The sequence below is a fragment of the Grammomys surdaster genome, unplaced genomic scaffold (genome assembly GCF_004785775.1).
Source record: "Grammomys surdaster isolate TR1022 unplaced genomic scaffold, NIH_TR_1.0 125934, whole genome shotgun sequence".
Classification (NCBI taxonomy): domain Eukaryota; kingdom Metazoa; phylum Chordata; class Mammalia; order Rodentia; family Muridae; genus Grammomys; species Grammomys surdaster.
The window spans coordinates 259,040-272,779 of record NW_021620757.1 but is presented as its reverse complement, the minus strand read 5'-3'; the positions used below and the strand labels follow the sequence as shown (position 1 = coordinate 272,779).

General features: G+C 40.4%; 1 protein-coding gene across 3 annotated transcripts in view; it reads right to left on the bottom strand.

Moving 5' to 3' along the window:
• The window catches only part of Epsti1 (epithelial stromal interaction 1), a 92,606-nt gene extending 81,824 nt beyond the window's left edge, over positions 1-10,782 (bottom strand). Inside the window, exon 1 of one of the 3 annotated variants that reach the window (XM_028752693.1) lies at positions 10,347-10,782. In XM_028752693.1, coding sequence (XP_028608526.1) covers positions 10,347-10,525 — 179 coding nt within the window. In that variant the 5' untranslated portion in view covers positions 10,526-10,782. The remainder of the gene's footprint in view (positions 1-10,346) is intronic. The other 2 variants (XM_028752694.1, XM_028752695.1) reach the window with 2 other exon arrangements.
• Positions 10,783-13,740: the final 2,958 nt, after the last annotated feature.

Here is a 13,740-nt window from a genome sequence, read left to right as displayed (position 1 = left end):
TCTCTCTCTCTCTCTCTCTCTCTCTCTCTCTCTCTCTCTCTCTCTCTCTCTCTCTCTCTTTCTTTCCAAGATGTCTTCCTACTTATGTAGTCCAAACTGGACTTTTAATGATCCCCCTGCCTCAGTGTTCTGTTAAGATATAAGCCACCACACTCTGCTCTAGCCCTTGGATTTTAATGATGAAAAATATCTTGAATTTTTCTATATTACTTTACTAGATTGTTTTTTTTTTTGTCTTCCCATTTGGAGGGAAAACTGCAAACATCGCAGAACAAAGGAGCTGTCATGGCTGATTTTCGGATAAAGAACAAACCTTCCTAAGCAGTCTGTTCCTTTTGATTATTTTTTTTCTCCCAAGCTTTTGTCTCAGATTCAAATACATTCTGAATAGATGCAATTAACCTTAACAATATCCATAACCTCACAGCACTCTACTGACTTTGAAGTGAGCCACCTCACTGTGGAATTGAGCTAAGTTTCATTTTTTTTCTCATTTCTGCAACACTTCTACTGATTATTATAGGTATTATGCATTTTGGGGCTCTCGTCATCCTGTTGATTTATTGTTTCACTGTTGCAGCTGTCAAAGGCTTTTTGAAAAATGTCCATTCATTTTTGATGATACTGTATTTGAACAAAAAAGATTGTTCCCCCAAGACTTAACAGATCACAAATGCATACCACCTCAAGGAGCAGGGGCTAGCACACACACACAAAAGCTGAAAATTCATTCTAACAGGACTGTAATTTATACCCTCCTCCATAAACAGGAAGGTAAATCTGATCTAATCAAACTAAAAACTAAAATGTCTTTCTTTCCATCCACTCTAACAAACTCCTCTGCATTGAGCTGTGCTTTTCAGTCTGTAGATGGTAACCCACTAATGCTTTATGAAATCATACAATGAATTTCTTTTTAGTGAACAAGAATAGAAAATGGAGACTGGAGTGATTACTTAGTGGGTAGGAGCAGTTGCTCTGCCATCATGAGGACCTTAGTTCAAATCCCCAACATCTATGTAAAAAGCTAGGCATGCTACTCTGTCTGCCTGTGATCTCAATTTTGAGGAGACAGAGGTGGGCAGGTCCCCAGAGCTCATCGGCTACCTTGCCTAGGCAAAAATGTGAACTTGTAATTCAGTGAGAGACCCTATCTCAGTGTAGTAAGATAGAAAGTGATAGAGAAATCCAACCAATATCTCCCTGCTCTGGCTAACCCCAAGTATATGCATGCATGTGCAAACTCACATGTATGTACCACATACACAAAAGGATAGAAAATGTGCCACTTGTAGTGAGAATTGCTTTGTGAAATTTTTCTGTAATATAATATATATGAATATATATATAAATATATATTATATTATACATATATGTGTATATATTATATATACATATATGTATATAATATATATTATATATATATGAATATATAATATATATTATATATTATATTATTATGTATATTATATAATATATATAATATAATATATATTATATGTATATTATATACATATATATTATATAATATATATTATATACATATATATGTATATATAATATATATATAACTTGATACATACTGACAAAGCAGAAAAGTATCTGGTTTCTTTAAAAACTAAGTTGTGTGTCAAGTGATGTTTCTCTGGAAGTTGTCTTGTGAGAGGGCATGAGATGCTTTACTGAAACAGACACTTGAAAGGGTATGTGATGTTTAGAAAGAATATAAATAGAACCCCACAGACAGTGAAAAGTTGCTCTTGCAATGCAACGTTATGCAACACTTTGCTGGTCTTCACTGGTCTTTGCTGATCTTCTCTTGTCTTGACTTCATAGAGAGAAACAGGCCAAAGAACCTGTGCTATTCCAGCAGATTCTGGCCACTTCCACTGACTCATATTGATTTGGTGGAGCCTTGCAGTTTCTGCTGGATTGTGCCACCACTACTGATTGATGTTTGGTGTTTGCTATTGGACTGGACTACTGGTATGCTGACAATGAAGAGTGGAATTACCCTAAAGGGCTACTTCTAAGCAGGTCTATAATCCCCTTTTCTTATAAACCTTCTTTTTCCTCTACCTCTGGTCAGTGGGCTAGAAGGGAGGTTGAAGCATTTAAGAACACTAAATAAAGAAGTTTGAGAAAAATCTAAGCCTACATACTGATACATGTTCTAGGTCATAGCATCAAACAAATCATTCAGTGTAGGCTTTGATAAAAAGTCACCATGTACTTGAGGCTGCTTAGAAACAATGACAACAAGCTACTTTTAACAGGAGGTCACCAATCTGTGAAGCATCTATAGAAAGCATCACCAAAAAGAAGACACACACACACACACACACACACACACACACACTTATCTAAGTCATTTAGAAAATAACTTAGAAATAGTGATAGGATTCAGGCCACATTTTTCCAAAATATGGCACCTTGGCATTTAAGAAGATAGAAGCATGAAGATCTGTCTTTCCCTGCCCCTAAAAGCAGACCATGATGGACTTCTCTAACATGAAGAAGCTAAATGAACAGACCTCCTTTGTTTCATAGATTATTAGTTCCTAACCCTTTCCAATCAATCACATAGCTGCAAACGCTTCACCTTTCATCAAACCTATGGATAAAAAAAAAAAGTATATGATTATCTACAAAATGTCTCTTATAGGGACATGCTTGGGTCACATGGTGCCTAGCTTGTGGCAGCATTTTATTTTTAATTTTAAATTTTAGATGTTTAATTTTTATTTTACGTGCATGTTGCCTTTATAGACGTATGTGCACCACATGCATGCCTGATGCCCTTGGAGGACAGAAGAGGATATGAGATCCCATGGAACTGTTGTAACTGGCGATTATGAACCATGATGTAGATACTGAGAACTGAAGCCAGGTCCTCTCCAAGAGCAACAAGTGCCCTAGACTGCTGTGCCATCTCTCTACCCACATGTGACACTGTTATACAGTGCATAAAATCTTAAGGAGATGGTTCCTGACTGGTAGAAGTATGGTTCTTGTACCAAACATGTGTAAGTTATGGATACTTCTGTTCTGATTCCAGTTTGTTTGTTTGTTTGTTTGTTTGTTGTTTAATTTGTTTTGGTTTAGATCTCTCTGTGGTCACATTGTCACAAGCCTCCATCATAAACTCCACCGGTCATGAAACTGTCTCACCATGAGGAACTGTACCCTTTGAAACCATGACCCAAGGTTCATCCTTCCTCCTTTAAGCTGCTTTAGTCCAGCAATTTTCATGGTAAGGAGAAAAGTTACCAACATATCATATTTCCCTGTATCATTCTGTTATCATTTCTAAAGGCTCCTGTGTCACATATAACTTACTAAATACTTCTTTTCTCTTGCTAATCTGACTTTCTTATAGATGTCTCTGCCATTAACCAAGAGATAGGTATAGAAAGAAATTGTTTCTCCCTGCAAAGCTGTAAGTACCACATTACTGCTTCTATATTAGTACTCACTTTGACCTGCTGAATTTTTCTTAATACAGTCATAAAACAATAAATAAACAGGTAGATATCACTTCCTCCCTCAGCTCCTGAGCAGACTCTACTTTGGTGGACAGACCTAGGTTTGAGTTCTAGCTACTGATTAGGAAAATCAATGGAAACTTGGGAAACTCAGTTAATCTTCCAAGACTTACTTTCCTCATCCATCAGCTGGTAAAGTGTTTATTTTGAAGATAAAATTCAATAATATTCATGTCACTCTAAGTACAAGATCTAAATGCATAGTTCGGCATATGAGATATTTGAAGTACTTCTTTTTCTTCTTAACTATTTGTTTTGGTTTTTCTGGTGATATTGGCTTGGCCTTAGGGCTTCGTGTATACTTAGAAGAGTTCCCTACCACTGACTTGTAGTGGTGGAGAACTTTCCTAGTGTACATGAACAACCCAATTGATTGTTATCTTGGTGCTTGCCTGTTTTGTCTTTGCAATTATTTAGAGGGTTACTCAGCTCATTTGAGGCTGTAGCTAATCTTCACTGTGCTACTACAATATTACAATGCTCTAAAACATTTATCATTCCAAGGGTAAGCTGTGCAAGAGGAGCTCAAATAATTAGTTTGCTATTAAAATCTGGTAGTAGTTGAGGTACCTACCCAGCTCATTGAACTGCATCATTATCATTAAGAGTTAAACACTATCTATTATGTTACAAACTTTCTAACTGCTTATGGCCCTTGTCTGGGAGTTTGAGTTAAACAATCCCTTAATGAATAGCATCTATATTGAGCCATTGGGAAGATTGCTCATTAAGACAATCGTTGAGCTCTTCCAGTGTAGTATCATTTCATAACATTACAAGAAACTTCTGCACTATCCAGTTCTCCGTTTCCAGGAAGAATAAGGCCACTGCTTTCACTCCATTTAACATCTACTGGCAAAAACGTATTCTCTTTTAATCATAGGGAGACAGGAAATTGAAATCTGGAGCACTGTAGTGGAGAGGAAATAGTAAATTGGTTTTTATAGGTTCTAATAACTACCAGTGTGTTACTTGAAAGCTGGGGTTAGTGGAGCATGTCTGTAATCTAGCCGAGGCAAGATGATCACGTGTTCAAAGCCAGTGTGGGCTACATAATGAGTTCAGGGTGTTGTGGGCTACATGGAAATAGTCTGTCTTTAAAAGCCAAAACAAGAAAGGAAACAAGGAAGAAAGAAAAAAGAGAGAGAGAGAGAGAGAGAGAGAGAGAGAGAGAGAGAGAGAGAGATTGAGAAAGCAAACCTCATATTTTGTTTTTTTTCCCTGTCACAGTGACAGGATAACATGACAAAAAATAACTCAAGAAAGAAACATTAGTCTTAATTACTTTTCTATTGTCATGCCAAAACATCATGATCAAGGCAATGTATAAAAGCAAACATTTAATTTGAGACTCACAGACCAGAGGTTAGTAGAGTCCCAGACCATCACGTCAGGGAGCATGACAGCAGGCAGGCAAGTACAGCACTGAAGCAGTAGCTGAGAGCTACTACGTGAGGGGCAACAACCATGAGGCAAAGACAGAGACAACCTGGAATGCTATGGAACCTTTATACTACAAAGCCCACCCTCCTCCAATAAGGTCACACCTCCTCATCCTTCCCAAACAGTTCCAAAGACTGGAAATAAGCATTCAAAAATATGAGTCTATGGGGGCCATTTTCATTCAAACCACCACAGGTTTATTTTGGCTCCCAGTTCAAGGGTAAAGTCCATCACAGCAGAGAAATCAAAGCAGTGGGGACAGTTGATATCACTGCATTCAGTCATGAAGACAAAAGTAGTGAATACTGACTGGACTCAGCTAGCTTCCTCCTTTTTATGCATCTCTCTACCCAAGGCCAGAGTACAATGCTACCCTCCTTTAGGGTGAGTCTTCCCTCCTCAATTAACCTAATCAAAATAATTCTTCACAGGCATGTCCAGAGGATAATCTAATTGAATAATCCTTCCCAGGTCTAACTGCAGGCTTGTCTCCTAAATAATCAAGTCCTATCAAGTTGACAATCTCATCATCACTACCTACAAAACAAACACATACACATACAGCTCATTCTTCTATAGGTCTCAGTTTAAACAGCCTATCTTAGGAAATACTTTCCTGCCCTGAAAACTAGCTCAGATACTGGCTTTCCTTTATAGCACACATAAAGATTTGTTTGTGTAACTATTGCAAAAGTGTCTTTCCCATTAAATAGATTTTTTTAAAAATCCTTATAAAGTTTGCTAAGTAGAAAACTGTTCCAATATTTAAAAAATATCCAGAGCTAGAGATCCTCTGTTACTGTCACGTCGTTAGCGTGTGTGATGCACTGTTAACACAGTAAGTGCTTCATACATATTTGCTGTTATTGCGGCTCAATCTTTAAGTCTCTATAGTACCCCATATACAGTAGAGCACAAATGTGTTATGGTAAGCCGAATTTGTGTATAAAGTTTATTAATGTTAACTACTGTATAGTAAAGTTCTACATGATAGATCCATTTTCAGAATAGCTTTTTACTTTTTCCTAAACAGCATCAGGCTTTTATCACTAACAGGGACAAGAACCTATGGCCCACAGTTAGGTATAATCAGGCTAGAAACCTGTACCCCTAATATTCATATAGATGTAGGTAAAATTTGCCTAGAAGCAAGCAAAATAATAAAAGAGAGAACAAATGATTGCTTTGGATTACAAGTTTATATAAGCTTCTTGTTTCTCTTTAAATCTGTGTGAATAGTTTATAATAGTTAGGGACAAAGTACATAGCACCAGGTAAAAATAACTATAAAAGCCAATATGAAATAGTAAACACTTGTAATAACTGAAATCCAAGTGCAGTTTTTAAAAAAGTTACCTGGCAGTCTGTCACAGAGTAAGAATCACTGATTTTTAAAGAATTTCATTGATTTTTTTTTTTTACTTGTTGTCTTAGTTACTTTTCTATTCCTCTAATAAAGACCATGACCAAAAGGAATTGGGGGTGGGGGAATATGCAGCAGTTATTTTCATAATATCTCCATGTCACAGTCTATCATCAAAGGACATGGTGGTCAGGAACTCCAGGAAGGAACTTGGAGTCAGGAACTGAAGTAAGAGGCCATGGAGGAAGTTTGTCCATGACTTGCTCAGACTCTTTTCTTATAGCACCCAAAACCACCAGCCCAGGGGTGATGGGACCCAACAGTAGCCTGGTCCTTCCTACATCAATCATCAATCAAGAAATTGTACCACAGCCTTGCCCACAGGCTGACCTGTTAGGGACATTTTCTCATTTGAGATTCCCTCTTCCCAAATGACTCTATTTTTGTCAAGTTGACACAAAATTCCCAGCACAATTGACTTCCTGTCAACTTAATATGCCAACACATCAATGTTAAGCCAAAACCTTTCTTCTTGTTCCTAAGATGTCACTAATATCAATATTACAATATAAAACATATTCCAAACTTTAAAAGTCCCACAAGCGTTACAAACTCAAGTACTTTAGATTCTAAAATGTCCAGTCTCTCTAAAATATCTAAAATCTCTCTGAAACACCAATGTCTCTCTAAAATTCCATTCTTTCTAAAATTCAAACGTCTCTTTAAATTTCCAAATGCTCTATAAAAATCCAAAGTCTGTTAGATGTGGATTTCTGTGAAATAAAGAAAAAAAAACAAAGAAAGAAAGAAAGAAAGGAAGGAAGGAAGGAAGGAAGGAAGGAAGGAAGGAAGGAAGGAAGGAAGAAAGAAAAGAAAAGAAAAGAAAAGAAAAGAAAAGAAAAGAAAAGAAAAGAAAAGAAAAGAAAAGAAATTATACAATTTCTTAGACCTAAGAAGGAAGAATCAGGGCTCAGTCACAATCAAATCAAAGCAAACCCGAAGTCCAATGATATTAAAAGTACAGTGTTTGGCTTCTGAGACCGCACTCACAACCCTCCAGATTCCAAGGAGTCTGGCCGGCTAGCTCCATCCTTGGGCTCATCCTCTACAGCACACAGAGCTTATCTCCTAGGCTATGGTTGACCCAACTCTGCTGCAGCCGCTGCTGTCCTTGGCAGTCATTCTATGGTACTGGCTTCTCCAAAGTGCTCGGGGATCCGCTGGAACTGGACTGCACCTTCACCAACCACCTCTCCTGGGCTCTCTTTAGAGACTCTAACCCTACCACTTAGTATTGTGGCCCAGCTTCTCTCCATGGCCCCTTCATGCCGCCAGAGTATCACATTGCCAGGTCTAGCTGTGAGCACAAGGTACACAGACTTGGCCACCTCTAGACCACAGCTTCTATGCTGACTCTGCCAAGACAATTCCCAGAGATTTCACTTCTGTGATGCTGGTCTCTTTAATCATGGATAATCCTTCAGTCCCAGTATTGCTTGTCCCAGCAAAGCAAAGGTTTCATTTTGGTAGTTTATAATTCAAAATTTCAAATGGCCTTGCTAGAGTCTTTAAGGGACTCTTAAACTTCCGACTGATTCCTCGGTGTCAGAGCCGCTCTCAGCCTTATCTTCTAAGTGCCCACAACAGCTCATTAAGCTCGAAATTCCAAAATCCTTCCACAATCCTCCCAAAAACAAAGAGTCAGGTCTCCCACAGCAATACCCCACCGCCTGGTACCAGTTTCTGTCTTAGTTTTCTGCTGCTGTGATAAAACATCATGACCACAAGCAGCCCAGAGAGGAAAGGGCATATTTCATCTTACAACTTTCAGCTCATACTCTACCGCTAAAGGAAGTCAGGGCAGGGATTCAAGGCTAGAACCCGGAAGCAGAAGCTGATGCAGGAGCCATGAAGGAGTGGCGCATACTGGCTTCCTCTCCTGGCTTGCTAGACCTGCTTTCCCATAACACTGAGGACCAGGAGTGGCACAACTCGAAGGGAGCGCCACCCTTCCATGTTAATTGTCAATCAAGAAAATGCACCACAGGCTTGCCACGAGCCAATCAGGTGGGAGCATTTTCTCAATTGAGGTTTCTTCTGAAAGGACTCTAGCTTATGTCAAATTGGCATAAAACTACCAGAACACTTGTGTATTTTATTTGGTAAAAAGGTATTTTAAGTCAATATGTTTTCTCAACATGAGGCTGATATTATCATCCTCAATAAATGGTTATTAAATGAAGGCATGGCTGTCAGCTTCAACATTTACTGAATACTGGCTTAAAGGATGCGATTATGTCCCCTTTAGCAATGAGAAACTGGAGGGATGCAGTAGCTGAGCATGTTATAGTCAGAGAGCACGTAACCATAGAATCAGAACTTGAACTTATCCATTAGGCATCAAAGCCCATGACTGTAAACCCCACATTGGATCCATTGCCTAAATGAACTAACAGAAGAAGGTTGCCCACAAATGAGGTTAACGTTACCTTTACCACACAAACGAACTATTAAGACAGTTAACATCCTCGTTTCTTTCTAGCACACACACACACTCACACTCTAAATTCTCTCCCCAGATTAGTAAGACCTTCTAATATTTTGTTGTTTTCACTGAGATGCTACTTATCTTGCATACAAGCCCCTTTACCTACCAGTTTAATTAAGGAAGCCACTCAGAAAGCTGACATAGTAAATAAAGATACAAGCGGAATCCAGAGTGATCCAAACACTCAGATATTAAACACCCAAAGGGGAGAACATTCTCTAGCACTGCTGACCACCACCAACTCACATGAAGCAACTGAATTCTTTCAGGAAGTTCTCTAATGGTCTAACAGCAAACTGTTCCTTTCTGAGGGATTTGGTCTAGCAAGATGCTGGAGAGATTAGCATCAAATCAAAAAGCAGAGACAACTGCTTAGTGCTCACAAGATGATAGGAGTATACAAAGAAGTGCTTACATCTGAATAGATGCTTCTTAATGAAAGGAATTTTATCATTAACTACTTATAAGTGTGAGACCAGCTTATAGACATGTGCCTTGGAGTTAATGAACTTCTATTGTGGCAAGATGCCAATTATTCTGAGAGAAATTCCACAGTCTCTGATTCCCAGACCATCTGCCCCATCTAAGGGTAACTACACTAAACAGTATTATAACCTTGGTACCTTCAGAAAAGGCATGGGGATGAAAGAAACACTAGTGCTAGTGTGTATTGGTCATAAGGTTATGTAACTGTTCCTTAGCAACCAGCATTTGTCTTTCTTGCAACAAAGAAGTCGCTGCAAAGTGGGAAACTAAAAATAAAACCATTTGTACAGTTCAAATTCACAGAGGCAGCACTTCAAACCACGGTGCTGAGTGAAAAAGAACCCATTCCACCCGGTGCAAGGAGAAGGTCGCTGACACTCTACAAAACTTGCTTTCGGGATGCTATCATCAGTCCTTCAACCGCAGATCAAGAATAAACGCCTCCTCTGTGTTTCTGCTTAGCAATGCATTCCAATCTTAAGCGGCTGAAGCCCTCACTCCCAGCTCCACTGATGGAAACTTTAAGTTAGATCATTTGAGAACTTCCAGATAGCGATAAGGCTATCTGGACCCTCTGCATCACATCTCTTCTTGCCTTTACTCTGGCATGGTGGTCCTATTTAAAGTCCCCCTCTCTCTCCAATAAATAAAAACGTACTTTCATAAGTAATAAAAAGCCCAGGTTGCATACATCCGTTTTTTTTTTAAATCCTAGAGCCAGTTACGAGAATCAGTGGACTCGGGGTGAGAACATTCTACAAAGGTCTGCAAACTGGCAGGTGCATGGCATAATAAATCAATTCCTAGGTGATTTTAAAGAGGTAAATGATACATAACTCTTTCAAAATCCCTGTTATTAAGCCGCAGTGATTTTGAACTCCAAAGACCAGAAAGGTATCTGGTGCCTAATTATGTTTGGGGCCAGGACTTCCTGTTTCCAAGGCAGCTTGCAAATACTTACCTCCTCTGGTCAGCATGCACCTGCCTTTCCATCTTAGATCCCTCGGGAGCAGCCACCTCCAAACTCTGTCTCTGGTTTTGCTGCAGGCCCAGCTCCCTACGCTGCCCAGCTCCAGCGTGGTCCCGTGAGATGGAGGAGGTGCCCAAGCCTGGGCCCACCATCCTACTGCGGGTGTACATGGTCCACAGCCCGTGGGGTCCTGGCCACAGCCTTTGAGGGACGGATGCTGGTAAGGGCTTCTAGGAGGCTCGAGGAAAGGGTTCTGAAGAATATGGAAAGCGGTTTTAACAGCTGAGTTTCGATTTCTCTTTAACTACCCGCTGGGTTCAGGGCCCAGCAGAGAACTTCCTCATTCACTCTCTACCCAGGCACCCTCTGACTTTCTCACAGGTTAGCATCCTGGGCTGAGCCTGCCTTTTAGCAAGCCTGAAGAACTGAGCTGATTTACCCAGCTGCAAGTGAGTGGGCTCAGGGCTTCATAGCCACTGCAGAGAGCACTAAGAATCATTAAAATGAGCCTTGGGCAGCTTCTGAGCTGGCGCAAAATAACCAGAATCCCAGAAATACTTTAGGACCCGTTTAACGAGTGTCCTTGATTTGAGGTCACTGTCAGAAGCTGGAGACCGGGGACATAGTACCTTGAGTCCCCATAGATTAGGACAATTACTAAAATCAATGGATCAGAAAAAGGATAGTTCTGTTTGTTGGTTGTGACTGTGGTTTGCCTGTTAGAGGAAGTGGAAAGTGAAATCAGAAGAAAGCAAAACCCCAGCAGAGCTGGAGAGGCAAGTTGAGGGCTAGGCAGAGCTGGGGGCCTGTTAACCTCCCTAAGTGATTGACTAAACATTCAAACACCGATGGATTAAATGTCCTAAGCACGCCCTAAGCTCAGTGATCCAGCTATGCTGAAATGTTAAAAACAAACCAGATTTACAAGGCTATTTCCGCAGGTCTTGGAATATGTTCTGGCCTCCTTTGTTTGCTTAGTTTTGTTTTTAAGGTTTCAGAAAATCCTGATGTGATTGTGTGGTTGGGGTGGTGGTGGGGGTCAGGGCATTATGACAGGGCTTCTGCTGTAAAATTGTGTGGTGTGTCACCATCCAGGTGATGTCTTACGGCAGAGCCCTTCTGCTTGGCAACTGGCCACCCAGAAGCTTCACTGTCTTGCTTTATTATTGGTGCTTAGGGCAGAAAGACAAACACGTGTTTGATAGCTAATGAAAAAATAAAATCGAAAGGTCGGTAAGTGCAAGTGGTAAAACAGGAAGGGAGAAGGCAGGCAGTGGTCACAGGAGTGAGGGATACAATGCTCCCCAATGAAGTGTCAGAGCTTAGTTAAGTGGGCCAGAGTCTCAAAGTTCAGAGGGCATTAGAACCACGTGATGGGTGTGTTAGAACAGGTATGTAGATGCCCACCCTGGAGTTCAGCTCTGGAGTGGGCCTAAAGAATTGCCTTTCCAACAGTTCCCAGCATGGCTGATCCAAGACCATTCTGTGAACCAGCACCAAAGGCAATGTAGATAGCAGTGGGGAGTTCTCTATAGAGCAGATATCTAACAGATGCTTGAGAAAGTCAAGGTGAAGGTGAGATGGAAAGATGGACACGTTAGTATCACTAACAAAAAACTGAGGACCTGGTTAGTAAATCTAGGCAAGAGATGCATATTAGTAGTAAGGCCACTGTGTGGAAAATGCAAAGTAGATATTAAAACCCAAACCAAACTAGAGATAGCATAGGTTAAAGAAAAAACAAACAAGGAAACAAAAACAAAACAAACAAATAAAAACCAGGGAGAACTGATCACCAGGGACAGCAGAAGGAAGGGAGGCCTTTAGCACTCTGAGATCAATAAAGACACATCCTGGCCCCGTGACAATGGTCTCTGCATTCTTCGTGGTCCCATTTTCCTCATCTGCACAGTGTGACATGAAGTCACAATCTCCACATTGTAAGGTGTTGTGAGGACTAAGGAGATACTTCATATCGATGGTTGTCAGAGTTGATTTTGCCTCCAGCAGACATTAGGCAAAGTCTAGAGAGAGTTGTCACGGTCAAACATGGAGCAGGAGGGATACCCAGCATTTAGTGGGGAGAAGCCAAGAATACTGCTAAACATAAAATGCTGTTCAGAGAACAGCCCCACAGGAAAGAGTCACCCAGCCCCAGATGTCCATGGCCCAGAAGCTGCAAAGTCCTCACGATAGGCCCTATCTGAAAGCTCCAGTAATGTCACAGCTGCCGTGATAACCTTAGAAGGGGGCCAGCATGATCTACCTGGAGGCTGTACTGGTCCTAGTCATGCCTGCTTGGGGAATGTCACAGGAATTCTTGCTTCAAAGAGAAGATCCGTATTTTGGCAGTTGCAATGGATTTAACATTTGAGGAAGGGAAAAGACAAGTTGGGGAAACCCAGCTCCAAACCCCAAACAGCTAGTAATGGTGGTACTGATTTCAAAGATATGTTTCTTCCTACTGACTATACAAACCAAACATACTCTACACTCAAGTTCTAAACACGAGGCAGACTCAGAGGTCCACAGGCAAGATGGGAATTCTTAGCCTTCTCACTGTTCTACCATGTCCCTGTTTAAACTCCTATTTGAGACTCACTGCGGCAGGAGGAGCATACATGCTTCTTTAGGGTATTCCAGGATGGGTTACCCACTTGTATGTGACTTATTCTCTCATCGTCCACATATGTGTTTGTGTGTGTCAGCCTGGCTTTTTACCAGGATGTTGGGGTGTATACCCCTGCAGAAAGGGCTGAGGAAAAGAAGCAGGGCTTGAGGACTTTCAGAAAACGTGGGATCCGCATCCCTGTTCCAACCAAGTGCTTTAACTCCTCTCCTACATACTGAGATGATACCTACTATTTTTTCGGGCAAGAACTCTATTGCTTTTACTGTTTTAAAAACCAACATACCACATAATAGTGAAGGAATATATTTTTAAGAGACAGAAGACCGACCCGAAATCTAGTGAAACTGTTATATTGCTTGAAATTTTACCAATTAGATATTCATCTAGGAAATGGCTCTCTTTTAAGATATTGCTCTCTTCAGGAAACACTCATTTACTTATTCCTTTGGGTAAATGAGTTTAATATGAGCAAAAGACTTCTGGGGTTGGGAAGAGGAAAGCAACGTGAAAAAGAAGAATTTCAAAAAAAATTATGCAAAGAAAAATGCTCTAAAATGATGGAAAATTCAGGAGTAAAGTGAGCAATTTTAGCTGGCCCACTGAGCTTTAAAAGACAAGATCAAACCAAAAAGAACCTTCCTCAGTCTGGCTTGCCATTCTCTTCCAAGAAAACCAAGGGATTGGATTTTTTGAGTTACCTTAGACTATCTTTTCATTGGTCATTGGTGTGTATGAGAGTGTAAGATGCTTAAG